This window comes from Octopus sinensis, linkage group LG22 (assembly GCF_006345805.1).
Source record: "Octopus sinensis linkage group LG22, ASM634580v1, whole genome shotgun sequence".
NCBI lineage: Eukaryota > Metazoa > Mollusca > Cephalopoda > Octopoda > Octopodidae > Octopus > Octopus sinensis.
In genome coordinates this window covers 4,418,567-4,433,129 of record NC_043018.1, presented here as the reverse complement: position 1 = coordinate 4,433,129, position 14,563 = coordinate 4,418,567, and the positions used below count along the sequence as shown (strand labels likewise).

Sequence of the window (14,563 nt, the reverse complement as noted above, 5' to 3'; positions counted from 1 at the left end):
TGTGTAACAAAATTATTATTTTGTTTTATTTGGGTTTTTTTTTTGTTTTGGCCAGTAAGTGTTATTTTCCTCTTGCTTCAATCTAGAAACCAAAGGAAATGACCACTATTCCCTTCAAACTTTGCTTTTGTGACCTGGACATCAATGTTTGGAAACATTTCAGAGAGATTCAGCACTGAGTTGCTGAAGCCAAAATATCGTTATAGCAAATATTCTGCTCAATGCAACCTATTTGCTTGTCAGTTGTTAGACCTCAATCACTTGAACATGTCCCTTAGTGGCTGACTATCTCTGATCATGAGCAGAAGTAGTTGTAGAGCATCATAGCCATATGTTGAGAGGGATTCTTTGGAATTTGAACAAATGTCACAAAAGCAAAGTTTGACAGAATATTAACCATTTTCCATCCTTGCAAGGGTAAGCAAATAGGTATCAACAGTTTCTACTGAAGGACAAAAGTCACGTTCCACAGTTTCATAAAACATCTGATGGCCATCCTATTCAGAGAGGGACCTGTCTTCTTCATATCCATCACCAGGTATCGTTTCTACAGAAAAATACACTTTCTAACACCACTCACTTTACAGAGTGCACTGGATGCATTTTATCACTGCACCAGCACAGTGAGGCTTCTATGTCTTTTACAAGATTTCTCTCTACACCACATTGTTTCCATTTGTTCATCAACCATTTTTACAGGGTGGTTAGGTGCATTTTACCATGGCTAAATGTTGTTGTTGATGATGATGATGATGTGTATATGTGTGCCTGTCCATAATTCATTCTGATAGTCTTTGTTTCTCATATTTTAGGTAATGTTGAATTAACAGATTTACAGTTAAAGGCAGAAGCCTTGGTAAGTTGAATATTTTTCTTACAGTTTCTTTTATTCTTCCGAATGTCTATTTCATGTTTGGTTATATTAGGAACTGACTTAGAAAGGGTTAACACACAGTTTATGATACTCTGCACCATTGACCAAATTGTGGAAATTCTGACTTGAAAATTCTGTGAGCTGAAAATGGAGGGAAAATGAAGATTGAATAATGTGACTGTTGCTTGGTTGAAAAAACTTTTGAAAAAACTTTTGAAAAATAGTAAAAAAAGAATGTCAATGGAAGATGAACAGAAATCTTCTATTACTGATTCACTCACATTTTTAAACATTCTCATTTTTACTTGCTATGTGACTTATAATATAATCGACTGATTTATTATCAGTAATTTGGTCTCTTGATTCAGTCTTGCTCAAGTTGCACATCTGACAACTTTATAAATGACTGAATGGTTGATCAGAGAGAACCAACCTGATCGCAGACACATTGAAATGATTACTATGGCATAGAAGTCTCTTAGAGTGTAATCTTTCTTCAGTGTGCTGCTAATGGGTATCTGAATGTTAATATCTTAAACTGAAAACCTAGTTTGACAGTTATGGAATGATAGGCATCTGTTGATTTCAACAGCAATGAGCTTTCTGTTGTTTTGTCCACTGAATTATCTACTGTATTGCCGGCATATAAGACGCACTTTTTATTTTTAAATATATCCAATACTTGCTCTGCATTTATTAATGTGGCTGTATTACAGATGAGAGACAAAATGTACCACAAACACATGTAGCCTTAACAGAATTCTCTGGTCGAATCACTGTGGCACAAAACGGGAAAATGCTGGACCTTTGGATTGCAGTTACAATCCATCCGATGGGTTTCTACAAAATTTCTATCTTTTGTTTGCTTTTTTCTATTATCTTTCAGTCAGGAATGAAGGCAGTGCCTTGACCCTTTGCAGAACCTCTAAGACTGGTGGGAGGGAGGTGTCCTCAAAGTGGAAACCTGGCCCTAATGCAACACATTCTGCTAAAGGTATCCAAGGTGCTAGATGGAAGCGGGGGGGGGGGCAATACATTACATCTACCACCCATGTAGGCCATAGCAGGATTTGAACTTAGAATGCAAGGTGTTGGAGAAAATGCTCCAAGGCATCCAACCCAACATTCTTACAGTTCTGTTAGTCCACCATCTTGGATTGGAACCTTTTTTTTTTATCATCTCCAGAAGAAAGAAAGACAAAGTTAACCTCAGTGGAATTTGAACACAGAACACTGATGTTTCAGAGCAAATACTGCACAGCATTCTATTTAAACACTCCAACCACTCTGCTAGTTTGCTGTTGATTTGCCATTTTACTGACAATTTAACTTGGGTTGACTTGAGGTCAGAGTAAAAGACACTTGCCCAAGGTTTCATACAATTGGTCCAAATCTGGAAACTTGTGATTATGAAGCCAATGTCGTCCTAACTGCTTAGCCAAGCCTGTCGTAGCTAATGGAGGAGACCTGGGATCCTACTCATAAATTACTGATAAACTTTTGAGAGTTTTAAAGAATAAAACAGTTTATTGCAAGTTATGTTTTTTTCTTTCATGTTGAAGAGAAAATACTAATATATTTCTTGTACGAGTGAAAGCAAAAGTAAACAACATTGTCAGTTAAATTTTGACATCCATTATATATATATATGTATATATATGTATACTTCTTTCAGTCATTAGACTGTTGCCATGTTGGGGCCTTGAATTTCTTTTTAGTCAAATGAATCAACCAAAGTACTTGTCTATTTTAAAACTTGTTACTTATTCTATCATCTTTTTTGCAGAACCACTAAGTTATAAGGACATAAACACACCAACACTGGTTGTTAAGTGGTGGTGGGGACCAAACATAAACACACACACACACACACACAGATACACATACACACACACACATACAATGGGCTTCTTGCAGTTTCCATCTACCACATCCACCCACAAAGCTTTGGTCAGCCCAAAGTCATAGAGGGAGACACTTGTCCAAGGTACTGTGCAGTGGGACTGTTCTGGTGGCACATAAAATGCACCTTATAAGTGTTGGGCCTCATGGAGGCTAAAAACACTTTTGTAGCAGTGGGCTTCTTGGAGGCAATGACAAATGACTGAGACCTTAAACAATATGCTGTGCTTGAGAAGACACATTAAGCCAAGTGAAATTGTACTCATGGCAAATATTGGCATCATGTAACCGGCACCCATGCTGGTGACATCTAAAAGCACCCATTACATTCTTGGAGTGGTTGGCATTAGGAAGGGCATCCAACCATAGAAATCAGACTGGAGTCTGGTGCAGCCTTCCAGTATACCAGCCCTAGTCAAACCGTCCAACCCATGGACATTGGACGTTACAAGATGATGATGAAGATGTCATGTCAGTGTCTCTGTGGTAGTTGATACTCTCAGCACAATTCCCAAATTACTACCTAAGAGGCTGAAGAATACTGGAACTGTCAAGCTGCAAAGTGCCACCTTATCAGTAGTCTGTAAGAATCCTGTGATTCTTGAGATTTGACGAGACTCATCACCAAACCACTGGATAATTAAACTAATTAAATTAACTGAATCTGTAATAATACAATGAATATACTATAATCTAATGATCTATATACTATAATGAAGAGAGCTTCTTATTAATTAGTTCGGGATAATTTTTATTAAAAAAATGTCTACACTATCTTGAAAATTCTTGAAAATTCCCAAGTTAATGTATCAAAATGTGGTTTTACTATTGAAAATTTCAACTACAAAAAACTAATTTTAATTCACTGCAGGATAGAAGAATTTTTCAACACTGCAACATAACATTCTCTCTGTCCATCTGTCTGTTTCTCTCTCTCTCTCACACACACACAGATGCCATGAAGCTACTTTCAACAGATAAATCAGTAAAATATTTCTCCAAATTCTAAGTTTAATCTAGTGTCAGCCAAATTATGTTGTTTCTAGAATCTTTTCGTATTTGTTGGGTGTTTCAGAAGAAGAAAAGTGATTTTAATTCAATTTTGAGTCAATTGAAACAAAATAATAATGATAATAATAATAATAATAATAATAATGATAATGATAATGATAATAATAATAATAATAATCCTTTGTACTAAAGGCTCAAGGCCTAAAATTTTGGGGCCAGGGATAAGTCAATTACATCAAGCCAGTCAACTGGTACTTAATTTATCGACCCCAGAAGGAAGAAAGGTAAAGTTGACCTCAGCGAATAATAATAATAATAATAATAATAATAATGGTAATAATTATAATTCCTATTTAAACAGCCAAGAAGTTAGATTCCTGTTCAAATGGTAACTTGCTTTGCAGAGGTAACTGGTGATGCTTATAAGGGCCCTTGGCTGTTCTAGCGCATCAGCCTCACCATCTCCTATGGCAACGTTGCAGACATGCTGGTGTGTCTCAATAACCATTAGAAAGGTTTCCCAGCGACCCCAACTTTTCAACCCAAGGTGGTGAATTGTTTTTTTCTTTCCTTTTTTCTCTTTTTTCTATCTCTCTTTTTTTTTTTCTTTTTTCTTTTTAATTTTTTCAATTGTGTTCTCTGTTTTGTCCAGTTTTCTAGTTTGATTTTGTAAAACAGTTAACACTGTGAAGGCAATAAAAAGTTATAATTTTTTAAAAAATGGGCAAGAAGTTAGAAAATGATAGACCAAACATAATTATAGATAAGGGAAAGTGAGGATCATAAAGAAAGAGGAAGAAAAAATACAATCCCTTAAAATTTGAAATAGGAAGAATTTGAAGCGTCTGAATAGTAAAGAGCCATGCCTATAATAATTGGTGTGTTAGGGGACAGTAAGCAAAGACATAGACAAATGGTTGAAGGAGTTTGGAATAGAATGCCCAGTAGAGCCCTTTAGGGACAGCAAGGATTATCAGGAGGGTTCTAAGCACTTGAAAGACTGTTGATAACTTGTGGATATTTAAGGATACAGGTAGTGACTCACTAGCCACTTAATTCCTACCAGGAATATGATCAAACTTGAGCCAAACCAAAATAATAATAATAATAATAATAATAATAATAATAATAATAATCAGAGCATCACAACAAATCACAGCACATACCCAAGGCACACAGAGCTACGCTCGGTAGTGAAGTGAAAGCACGCTATAAAAATAAAACTACTGAATAATAATAATAATAATAATAATATAATAATGCCCAGATGCAATACCTAGTAGTGGCTTTCATTGCTACTGGTCTTAACTGATTGGAAGTGTTATCATGTATGTTTTGTTTTGGTATAAAAGATGGGCTACAGCAAATATTCTGCTCAATATTTCAGATTTGCTTGTCAGTTGCTTGACCATAACCAGTTGAGCATGTCCCTTAGTGGCTGACAATATGTGCATCTCTGATAATGAGTAGGAGTAGTGGGGGAGCATCATAGCCATGTGTTGAGAGGGGTTTCTTGGAGCTTGAATAATTCACCCCAGGAAACACAGGTGCCTCATTCATCATTCTTAAACAACCCTTATTTTGAACAGAACGAGCCACTTGACCTCATAAATTTTAACTGGGCCACACCTGCAAGGGTATGTGCTGTTTATCTTGATATGAGATCACCATGTCATGCATATATGGTTGTGATGCATGTGCTTGGTGTACCCTTATCAGACGGGTAGTCATGGTGGGTATGTTGGGCTTTGTATATTTAGTACCCCACTGTCACTTTGATGGTATGCACTGCTCTCTCACTCAATAATAATAATGGTTTCAAATTTTGGTACAAAGCCAGCATGTTTAGAGGAAAGGAGTGCTCAACTGGTAGTTATTTCATCAACCCCAAAATGGTGAAAAGCAAAGTCAGTCCCAACAGAATTTGAACTCAGAACATAAGGATCTAAAAGAAGCTGTATTTTGTGTGATATGTTAAGTTAATTGTATACAGTGCTCAAATGTACTACAACTTGTTAGAAAAGAGTAAAAGAGGGGACAAGAAGCAGAAATACGACAAGTAAAGGAAGACAGCAATGAAAGCCAAGAGTACTTGTACACTACACAGAATACAACACACACCATTGTCAATAACATCTTTGTATATGCAAGCCTGCTCTGGGAAACAAACCTATCACATTATTTACAAGTTTTAAGCATAGTGCTTCAGTGAGAACACTGAAATAAATAGATGTTTTGGTAATTTGAATTGTGCCAAGTTTGATTGCATCTTTTATCCATCTTAAGATTGACTAAATATACACCAGCCAACTACTAGAATATGGAAGGCTAATCTCTGTGGTAAATGGTGCATAAAGTTTGTGAATCACTCTTTGAATATTCAATCAGATATTTGTTTGGTACAACTCTGATAAATAGAGATATTTTATTCTGAACAATAATGTTTTTTTTTCTTCATTTACTTTTGTATTTTTATTTTTGTTATTTCTTAGTTCTGTCAATCAACTTCACCAAAATAGAGATGTTCTTTGTGATGTTAAAATACAGCAACAAATCCAGATAAGCCAATGTGGAGTCATTACACATCAGCTCAAACTACTAGAAATATCAGCCAAATCTCCTCCAAATTACTCCACACTGTCTTAAAAAGGAAAGGACATACTGGATAATGTGGTTCAAGCTCTTAATGGCTGGATTGATTCTGATCATAGCTCTGTTCAGTCAGGATTGACCTTGGGCTAAACAACACCAAGCAGATGTTGTACTTTGCCTTACAAATCTGGTCTTAGGTTATTTTGCTCTATTGACACAGTATAGATATCCTAAAAGTCCACATATCGCATTTTGCTACGTATAACATGCATCATGACACCGGGGCTTAAATCTTTTTCACAAACTTATAATTGTCCTTTCTACTATATGCACAATGCCTGAAATTTTGGGGAGGGAGGCTAAGATGATTACATTAATCTTGGTGTACAACTGGTGCTTCTTTTATCGACCCAGAAAGGATGAAAGGCAAAGACAATCTTGGTAGAATTTGAAATCAGAACTTAGACGCAGACAAAATGCTTAGCAGCATTTTGTCTGGCATGCTAACAATTGCTCCAGCTTGTCAAGAATACTATGTATAACATGTCATGTTATACATTTACTACAAGGGGAGATTCTTCAGTTGTTTGTTGTAATAAACAACTGAAGAAAGCCACCAAGGAGATAGGCACATGCCCATCACTAAGGGGGTGCACTGGATGGCACTACCCCCTCGCTGTTAAATGATGCACCCTCACATTTACAGGAACACACTTATTTCAAATCTCCACTGTAGCATTGTTACAAATTAGTTCCCTCCCAGAATATTCCGAAGCTCCCCCAGACACCTTGCTTGGATAGATATGCCAGCTGAAACCTGTTCGAGAGACTGTGGTTGACAAGAGAGCACAGTCCTCACTACCCAACTCAGGGACAGCTTACAATTAAACAGTGAAATGCTTGTGACTCTGATGATATGGAAGGGTTTCCAACTTTCTGATAGTTTAGTCATCATCAGAAGAGCAGCTTCTGCTGTTTCTGCGATGGATAAAGCTTCTCTGAAGTTAATTACTTTTTAAATTTTATTGTTAGGTGCAGGTGTGGATGCACGGTAAGAAGCTTGCTTCTCATCCGCATGGTTCAGTCCCACTGTGTGGCACCTTGAGCAAGTGTCTTTTACTATAGCCTCAGGCCAAACAGAGCTTTGTGAGTAGATTTGATAAACAGAAGCTGAAAGAAGCTCATCATAGACATATACATGTATATATCTTCTTGTGTATGCTTATGTCTATTTTTGTCCCCCACCACTACCACTTGACAACTGGTATTGGTGTGTTAACATCCTCATAACTTGGTGGTTCAGCAAAAGAGACTAATACAATAAGTTCTAGGCTTAAAAAAAGTTCTGGAGCTGATTTGTTTAACCAAAATCCTTCAAGACAAAGTCAAACAACTGAAACATGTAAAAGATAAATAATTGAAATAAGAGATTTTGATTACATTTTGTTGTCATTACTTTTCTAAATAAAAGTAAATGGGAGAAAACTTTACACCATTATTGTAAATGTACTCCTAATCTTAATCTTGATTTTGGTGAGAAAGTGCATATTGTAGATGGAGTTAACCTTAAGTCGTCAGATTATTCTCTCAAATATAATGCTTATCTACTTTTGTATTAATCATGCTTCACCTCATAGCCGTGAGACTTTGATGAATTGATTGTTTCTTTTTACATGGACATTTTAGGGTCGATGGTTTGAACATTACAACAGGTAGAATATTTTGGTTGGATATGGCTGGTTTAAATGCTAAAAGGTGAAGTCAATAAGAGATGAGAGAAATAGCTTGAAGTTTGTAGTTTGTGTCCGTGCCAGTCGTTTTCACCTGTCCCTCTCTCAGCATTGGGTTTCTTGGATTACATTATCCAATGTGCCATTCTTTTTTCAAGACAGGTAGTGTGTAATTTGAAGGAGATTTGGTTACTGTTTCTAGCAGGTTCAGCAGCCATATAGAGGCTCTATCGTTAGATCAATTGCCCTCTATTTGTTTTTGTTCAGCTCTAAGATAAGCCATGATTGGGAAGACCTATGAACAAAGACATTCCAGTTGTGGCCATCCTGTCTTGTTATCTACTTATTCTCTTTATCATAGTGGTGATATGGAACGTACCATTATGTAATGTACCCTTCACATTTGTGAGAGATTTAACTTCAGGCGGAGCCTTTCTTTTTTCTTTCTTTTTTTTTTTGCTGGCAGACTTTTTCTCATTGGCTTAGACCCCTTAAGTAGGTTCTGAGGATCAAATGGTTCCAAAATTGACAAGGAATTCTTAGATATTTTTCGCACCCTAATGTTAAAAAGTATATCAAACAGAAATTGTTTTAGATAGAGAATTTATCCATTGAAAACCAAAGTTTAAAAACTGGTGAATTTTTCTTACGACCTGCTGTTCCACAGCACCCACTTTGAGAAAAACACACAAGGAAAAGTTTGACACAGACTTCAAAGGTTCACCAATGCTTTGCCTCATCAGACTATGAATTCTGTAGTTGTAGGAACAGGTATATGCTTGGGTTCATTACTACTTTATAAACTACCTTTACCTGGCATGGCTTCTACCCAAAGTCTACAACTGCAAAACTTTGAAACCCTAAATCTCCTTAGCAAGTATCTTCTGTTACAGCCCCAGGCTGACCAAAGAATTGTGAGTGGATTTGGTTGATGGAAACTGAAAGAAGTCCATCACACATATGTGTGTGTGTGTGTGTGAGAGAGAGAGAGAGAGAGAGAGAGCATGAATGTGTGTGTGTGTTTGTGCCTCTTTGCCTTGACATCTTTTGATGGGTGTCACCATTATGCAAGTAGTGTTCTTTGTTTCCAGTCTATCCTGAAAGCTTGCCTGACAATGAGAAATATTACCTTATTTGGAAAGAGAGGGTTGGCAGCAAGAAGGGCAACGGGCTGTAGAAAATATGCCTCAACAAATTCTGTCCAACCTATGAGGGCATGGAAAAGTGGATGTTAAAATAATGATGATATATATATATATATATACACATGTATAATACAATCCATTAAGAAGACAAAGAAAGATTGCAGGACGTCTTTAATGACCAGTTTTGGTACCATTCAGACGAAAGTCTGATGAAGTCCTGCTCTAGTGTTTAAAATTGCAAATATTATGTAACTTTTCCCATGGAACTTTTGCATGCAAGGCTATTGAAACCAGAATTGATATGGAAACAGTTGTAACTAGTCATTAAAGATGCTCTATACACTTTCTTTATTGTATTTGGATTATATTTTACTCTTCACATTGGATTTACTGATCTGACATCTGGATTATTCTACACCAACAGAATTTCGATCTTCTTTGAGATTCCCATTCAAGAGTTTAGATAGCCTCAAGCTCAGACTGAGTGCTGCATTGAAAATGCCCCATCTTTTTACTCTTCCTGGACTTTAATCTATGTATATATACAAATGTATGTACATACAGACACACATTTCATATACACCATATCCAACATAGTAAGACGTCTCCTCTTCAGTCAATGTTTAAGATAATAAATACTTTGCAGTGTTTAGTTACAGAACTTTACATTCTGAGTTCAAATCCTGCCAAAGTCATGTTTATGTTTCATCCCTCTCCAGGCAATAAAATAAAATACCAGTGAAGAGTGGAGTTGATTTTGTAGGATTTGAACTCCAAATGTAATGTGCTGTACTCAACCCTGAAATGGGTGGCCTCGTGGTCGTGGCTGTGTGGTAAGAAGTTTCCCATCCACATACTTCCAGATTCAGTCCCATTGTGTGGTACCTTGGGCAGGTGTTTTCCACTATAGCTTTGGGCTGACCAAAGCCTTGTGAGTGGATTTAGTAGAGAGGAAACTGAACAAAGCCCGTTGCACATGTGTGTATGTGTTTGTGTGTGTGCATGTGTGCGCATATATATTTATAGAACTATCTGTCAGTCTGTCTGTCTATCTATCTATATATATCTACACATACATACATACATACATACATATATATGTTTATATAAATAAGGATAAGATCATTATTTAAAATACCAATCATATCAGGTGGCCAGTATGGGAATAAAAACCTTATAGGTAATAATTATTATTAAAATTATAATTAAGGGTATCTAAGAGATACCACCATGCTAGATATAGCAGCCAAAACTTGACACTAGAACCACATTAAATGCTCACTCAGATAACAGTGGCTTGTTGAAGAAATGAACCCCATGAGTTGGAGTATTTACTACAATGAGTATCACTTGTCATTTAACCATTTAATGTGTCAAGTTTTGGCTGCTATATCTAGCTTGGTGGTATCTCTTAGATACCCTTAATTATAATCATATATATATATATATATACATACACATATGTCTATATGTACGTGTGTCTTTGTGTCTGTGTTTGTCTTCCACCACCACTTGACAACTGGTGTCAGTTTGTTTATGTCCCTGTAACTCACCAGTTCAGCAAAAGAGACTGATAGAATATGTACTGGGCTTAAAACAAAACAAAAGAAGAAATAAAACAAGTAATGGGGGGTCGATTCATTTTACTAAAAATTCTTCAAGGTGATGTCCTAGCATGGTCGCAGTCTAATGATTGAAACCAGTAAAGGATAAAACATAAAAGATGATATCAATATTATATTAATGTGTAAGGCGCCAAGCTGGCAGAATTGTTAACATGCCAGGTAAAATGCTTAGTGGCATTTCGTCTGTCTTTACATTAGGAGTTCAAATTCTGCCAGAGTCAACTTTGCCTTTCATCATTTCGGAGTTGATAAAATAAGTACCAGTTACACACTGGGGAAGGCGATCTAATCGATTACCTTCTGCCCCAAAACTGCTGGCCTTGTGCCAAAACTTGAAACCAATATTAATGTTTTTTTTTTAATTTTCTTTCTTTACTTTAGTATGAATTTGGATTACCTGTTGAAGTAAAAGGTGGATGTGTGGGTGAGTATTATAAATTATTTGTTATATCATTATTGTGCAGGTGAGTATTATATAATATGTTACGATATAATCAAGAAGAAATCAGTTGGAGAAGGATGGATTCTGCCAGGTTTAAAATTCCTCAAGAAATGCTGTATGTTATGACCAAGTCCCTGTAGCTTCAACAAAAGTTGGGGACCAAAGCAAAGCCATAGTTATTGTTTATTCAAAGTAAATGTTAGATTTGAAAGATTCACACAAAGTCAAAGGAACAGCAAAGAAGAGAAAGGAAAAGGGAAAGAAAAAGAAGGTGGGGAGGGGACAAAGGAGCAGAAGACGAAGGGAGAGGGGATGATATCCCAGAACAAGTGGGGTGTTCAGCTGTACCCCACACTAATGACTGTGATGGTATAAGAGAAATATACAGAGAATAAGAAAATAGTTAAGAAATATATAAATATGTTCTTTTATTATCGCTGCCAATTCAATTCAATATTGTCAGATGTTAAAAACTAACCTCTTTCATCTCTCTTTTTTCCCTCCATTCCTCTCTCTGTCTCCCTGGTTTTGTCTCTCTCTCTTTCTTTCTCTATCTTCCCTCTTCTACCTTTGTGTATGTTTATGTATATGTATGTATGAATGTATGCATACATACATTCATACATTCATACATACATACATACATACATACATACATACATACATGGGTATGTACATACATATGTATGTATGTACATGATGATGGCTGCTCCCTTGTTATCGAGTATGGCCATTGCACGAAGCTTAACTGTTACTGGTGCTGTGATCGAATGTGACTTTTTAGCCCAGCTAAAGATCTACAATGTCTTGTACAAAATTGGCAACTAAAACCTTTACTGGTAATAGCTGGCTGTAGTTGTAACTGGGCTTCATGTACCTTTGCATGTCGTGTAAGTCCTCCTGCCGAATTACACTCTCTTCCACATGCCTGACAGATATGATTAGTATGGTGTGTTACACCACCACCAGTGGCCAGGTTGTCACTCATCTGTCTCGTTTTATGACTACAAAGATGACTTTTGAGTCCAGCTTTATATACATGCATACACACACACACACACACACACATACAGTGTTAAATTAAGAAAGGTGACGTGAAATTTCTATAAATAACGATGATAAGCAATTTTAAGCTTATAAGCATTCACCCTGTATTGGCTATGGAAAATAGTCTAATATCAGGGCAAATAAGCGTTTGGTGGGGAAAAACCCCAGTTATTAGTATGTGTGGGAATCAAGATACACATATGTCTCTGTCTCAAAATTTCTTTGCTTTGGTTTCTTTTTTCTCTCAACAACATGGTTCCCCCGCCATCTTGTTTGTCATCAAATCAATGAAGATAATCAGGATGGCAGTCATCACGATGATGAATACAACTAGCATCACCATCATTACTCATCATCTCCATAACCACGACCACCACCACCATCTTAAGTCTTAACCATCATCACTTTTATCATTACTACCAATCATGATTGTCATCACTGCCACTGCTACTACTACCATCATTGTCATCATTATTATTACTCATTACTACCACCACCACTACCACCACCACCACCAACACTACCATCCTCTTAATCACTACCACCATGACCACCAGCATCATCATCACTACTACCACCACCACCACCACTACTCACCATCTCCACCACTATCATTTAACATTGTTTTTGTTAAGTCTCCATTCCATATACCGTTTGTCACCATCTGTCGAAGTCTCATCTATTACACCCAACAATTGTCACCCATATTTCCCCACCACCCCATGAATACCTTTTAATACCTTTATATACTCTAATTGTACTTCATCAATAATTGAGTATTTACTGTTGATTCACTTCTTTAATTTTCTGTTCCTTGGTTTCTTTGTCTTCCAGGAAAAATCAACTTGAGCATTCCTTGGACCAAACTATTCTCTTCTAGCTGGATCGTTACAATTGAGGATCTCTATGTTCTTGCTGGACCTGTTATTGATCGTCCTTATGACCCAGTCAAAGAGAAATTGCATGAAAATGCAGCCAAACGTAAAATATTGGATGCATTTGAAAAATCCGCCATGAAAAATGTTGGTAAGTGGCTGATAACTGTTTCCTGTTTTTAATGGTTCAGTCTTTCGATTGTGACACCCTCCTGTGGCACCACTTTCGAAAGATTTGAGCTGATTTTACTAATCCTAGAGTTTAGTCAAGTTCTTTGTTTTTGTTTATTTATATTTATTGAATGGTTTAGTCTACCTGTGGTATAAAGCGATGTAACTTAATACTCAATTATCACAAAGTACTTTAAATTCATGCAAGCCCCTGAGTTAGACTGGCTGTTCCAGCTCATCTCTCTTGCCATCCTCCAGGACAATGCTTTTTCCATTTTGTCTGCTGGGACCATGAAGTGGTCTGAATTACAGAAAGTTGTACATTCCACTCCTTAATTTAAAGTTTCCCCGTATAAATTGTCCTGTTAAATTCTCATTTCTGATATATCTCTTCTCATTAATTTATTCTAGCTTTGTTTGTAATTATTGGTTCAATTATTGTTCTTGAATGCCTTTGTCAATGGCTTGAAAAGTATACACAATCATATATGTGGCAGGTTTCTTTACAGTTTCCATCTGTCGAGTATCACTCACAAGGCATTAGCCATCCTGTATATGTGTGTGCGTGTGTGCGCACACTCACACAGTGAAGCCATGTGGCTTAGTGGTCAGGATATTTCAGCCTAATGATCATAAAGAAATGATTTCAATCCCTGGTGGTGTGTTGTGTCCTTGAGCAAGACACATTTTATTTCATGTTGTTCCAGTCTCCACTCGGCTGGCAAAAATGAGTTGCAGCTGTGATTCAAAAGGGGCCAACCTTGTCATGTTTTGTGTCATGCTGAATCTCCTTGAGAACCACGTTAAGGGTACACATGTCTGTGGAGTGCTCAGCTGCTTGTTCATTAATTTCATGATCAGGTTTATTATATTGATCAGACTGACTGGAATATTCATTGTCATAACTGACAAGTGCCACTTTTTTTTTTTCATCTTCCAGATTTTATTCATAAGGTAATCAGTTAACCTCTGGGAATTATAAAGGACATTTGTCTGATGTGCCATGCAATAGGATTGAACTCAGAACCACCCAACTATGCCTGCACCTTTGTTCAATTAGATTTCACTGAAAGCTAAAGCAACTAGACATCAACAAACTCTCCTGTCTGTATTAAAAGAGCAATAAATCATTAAATTGAAAGCATTTAG

The 14,563-nt window shown here is 36.7% G+C and overlaps 1 protein-coding gene across 1 annotated transcript in view; it reads left to right on the top strand.

The window, feature by feature from the left end:
• The window catches only part of LOC115223083 (vacuolar protein sorting-associated protein 13A), a 311,737-nt gene that overhangs the window by 123,294 nt on the left and 173,880 nt on the right, over positions 1 to 14,563 (top strand). Inside the window, exons 4-6 of the mRNA XM_036512095.1 lie at positions 813 to 856; positions 11,261 to 11,303; positions 13,203 to 13,394. Of these exons, the coding sequence (XP_036367988.1) occupies positions 813 to 856; positions 11,261 to 11,303; positions 13,203 to 13,394 (279 nt within the window). The remainder of the gene's footprint in view (positions 1 to 812; positions 857 to 11,260; positions 11,304 to 13,202; positions 13,395 to 14,563) is intronic.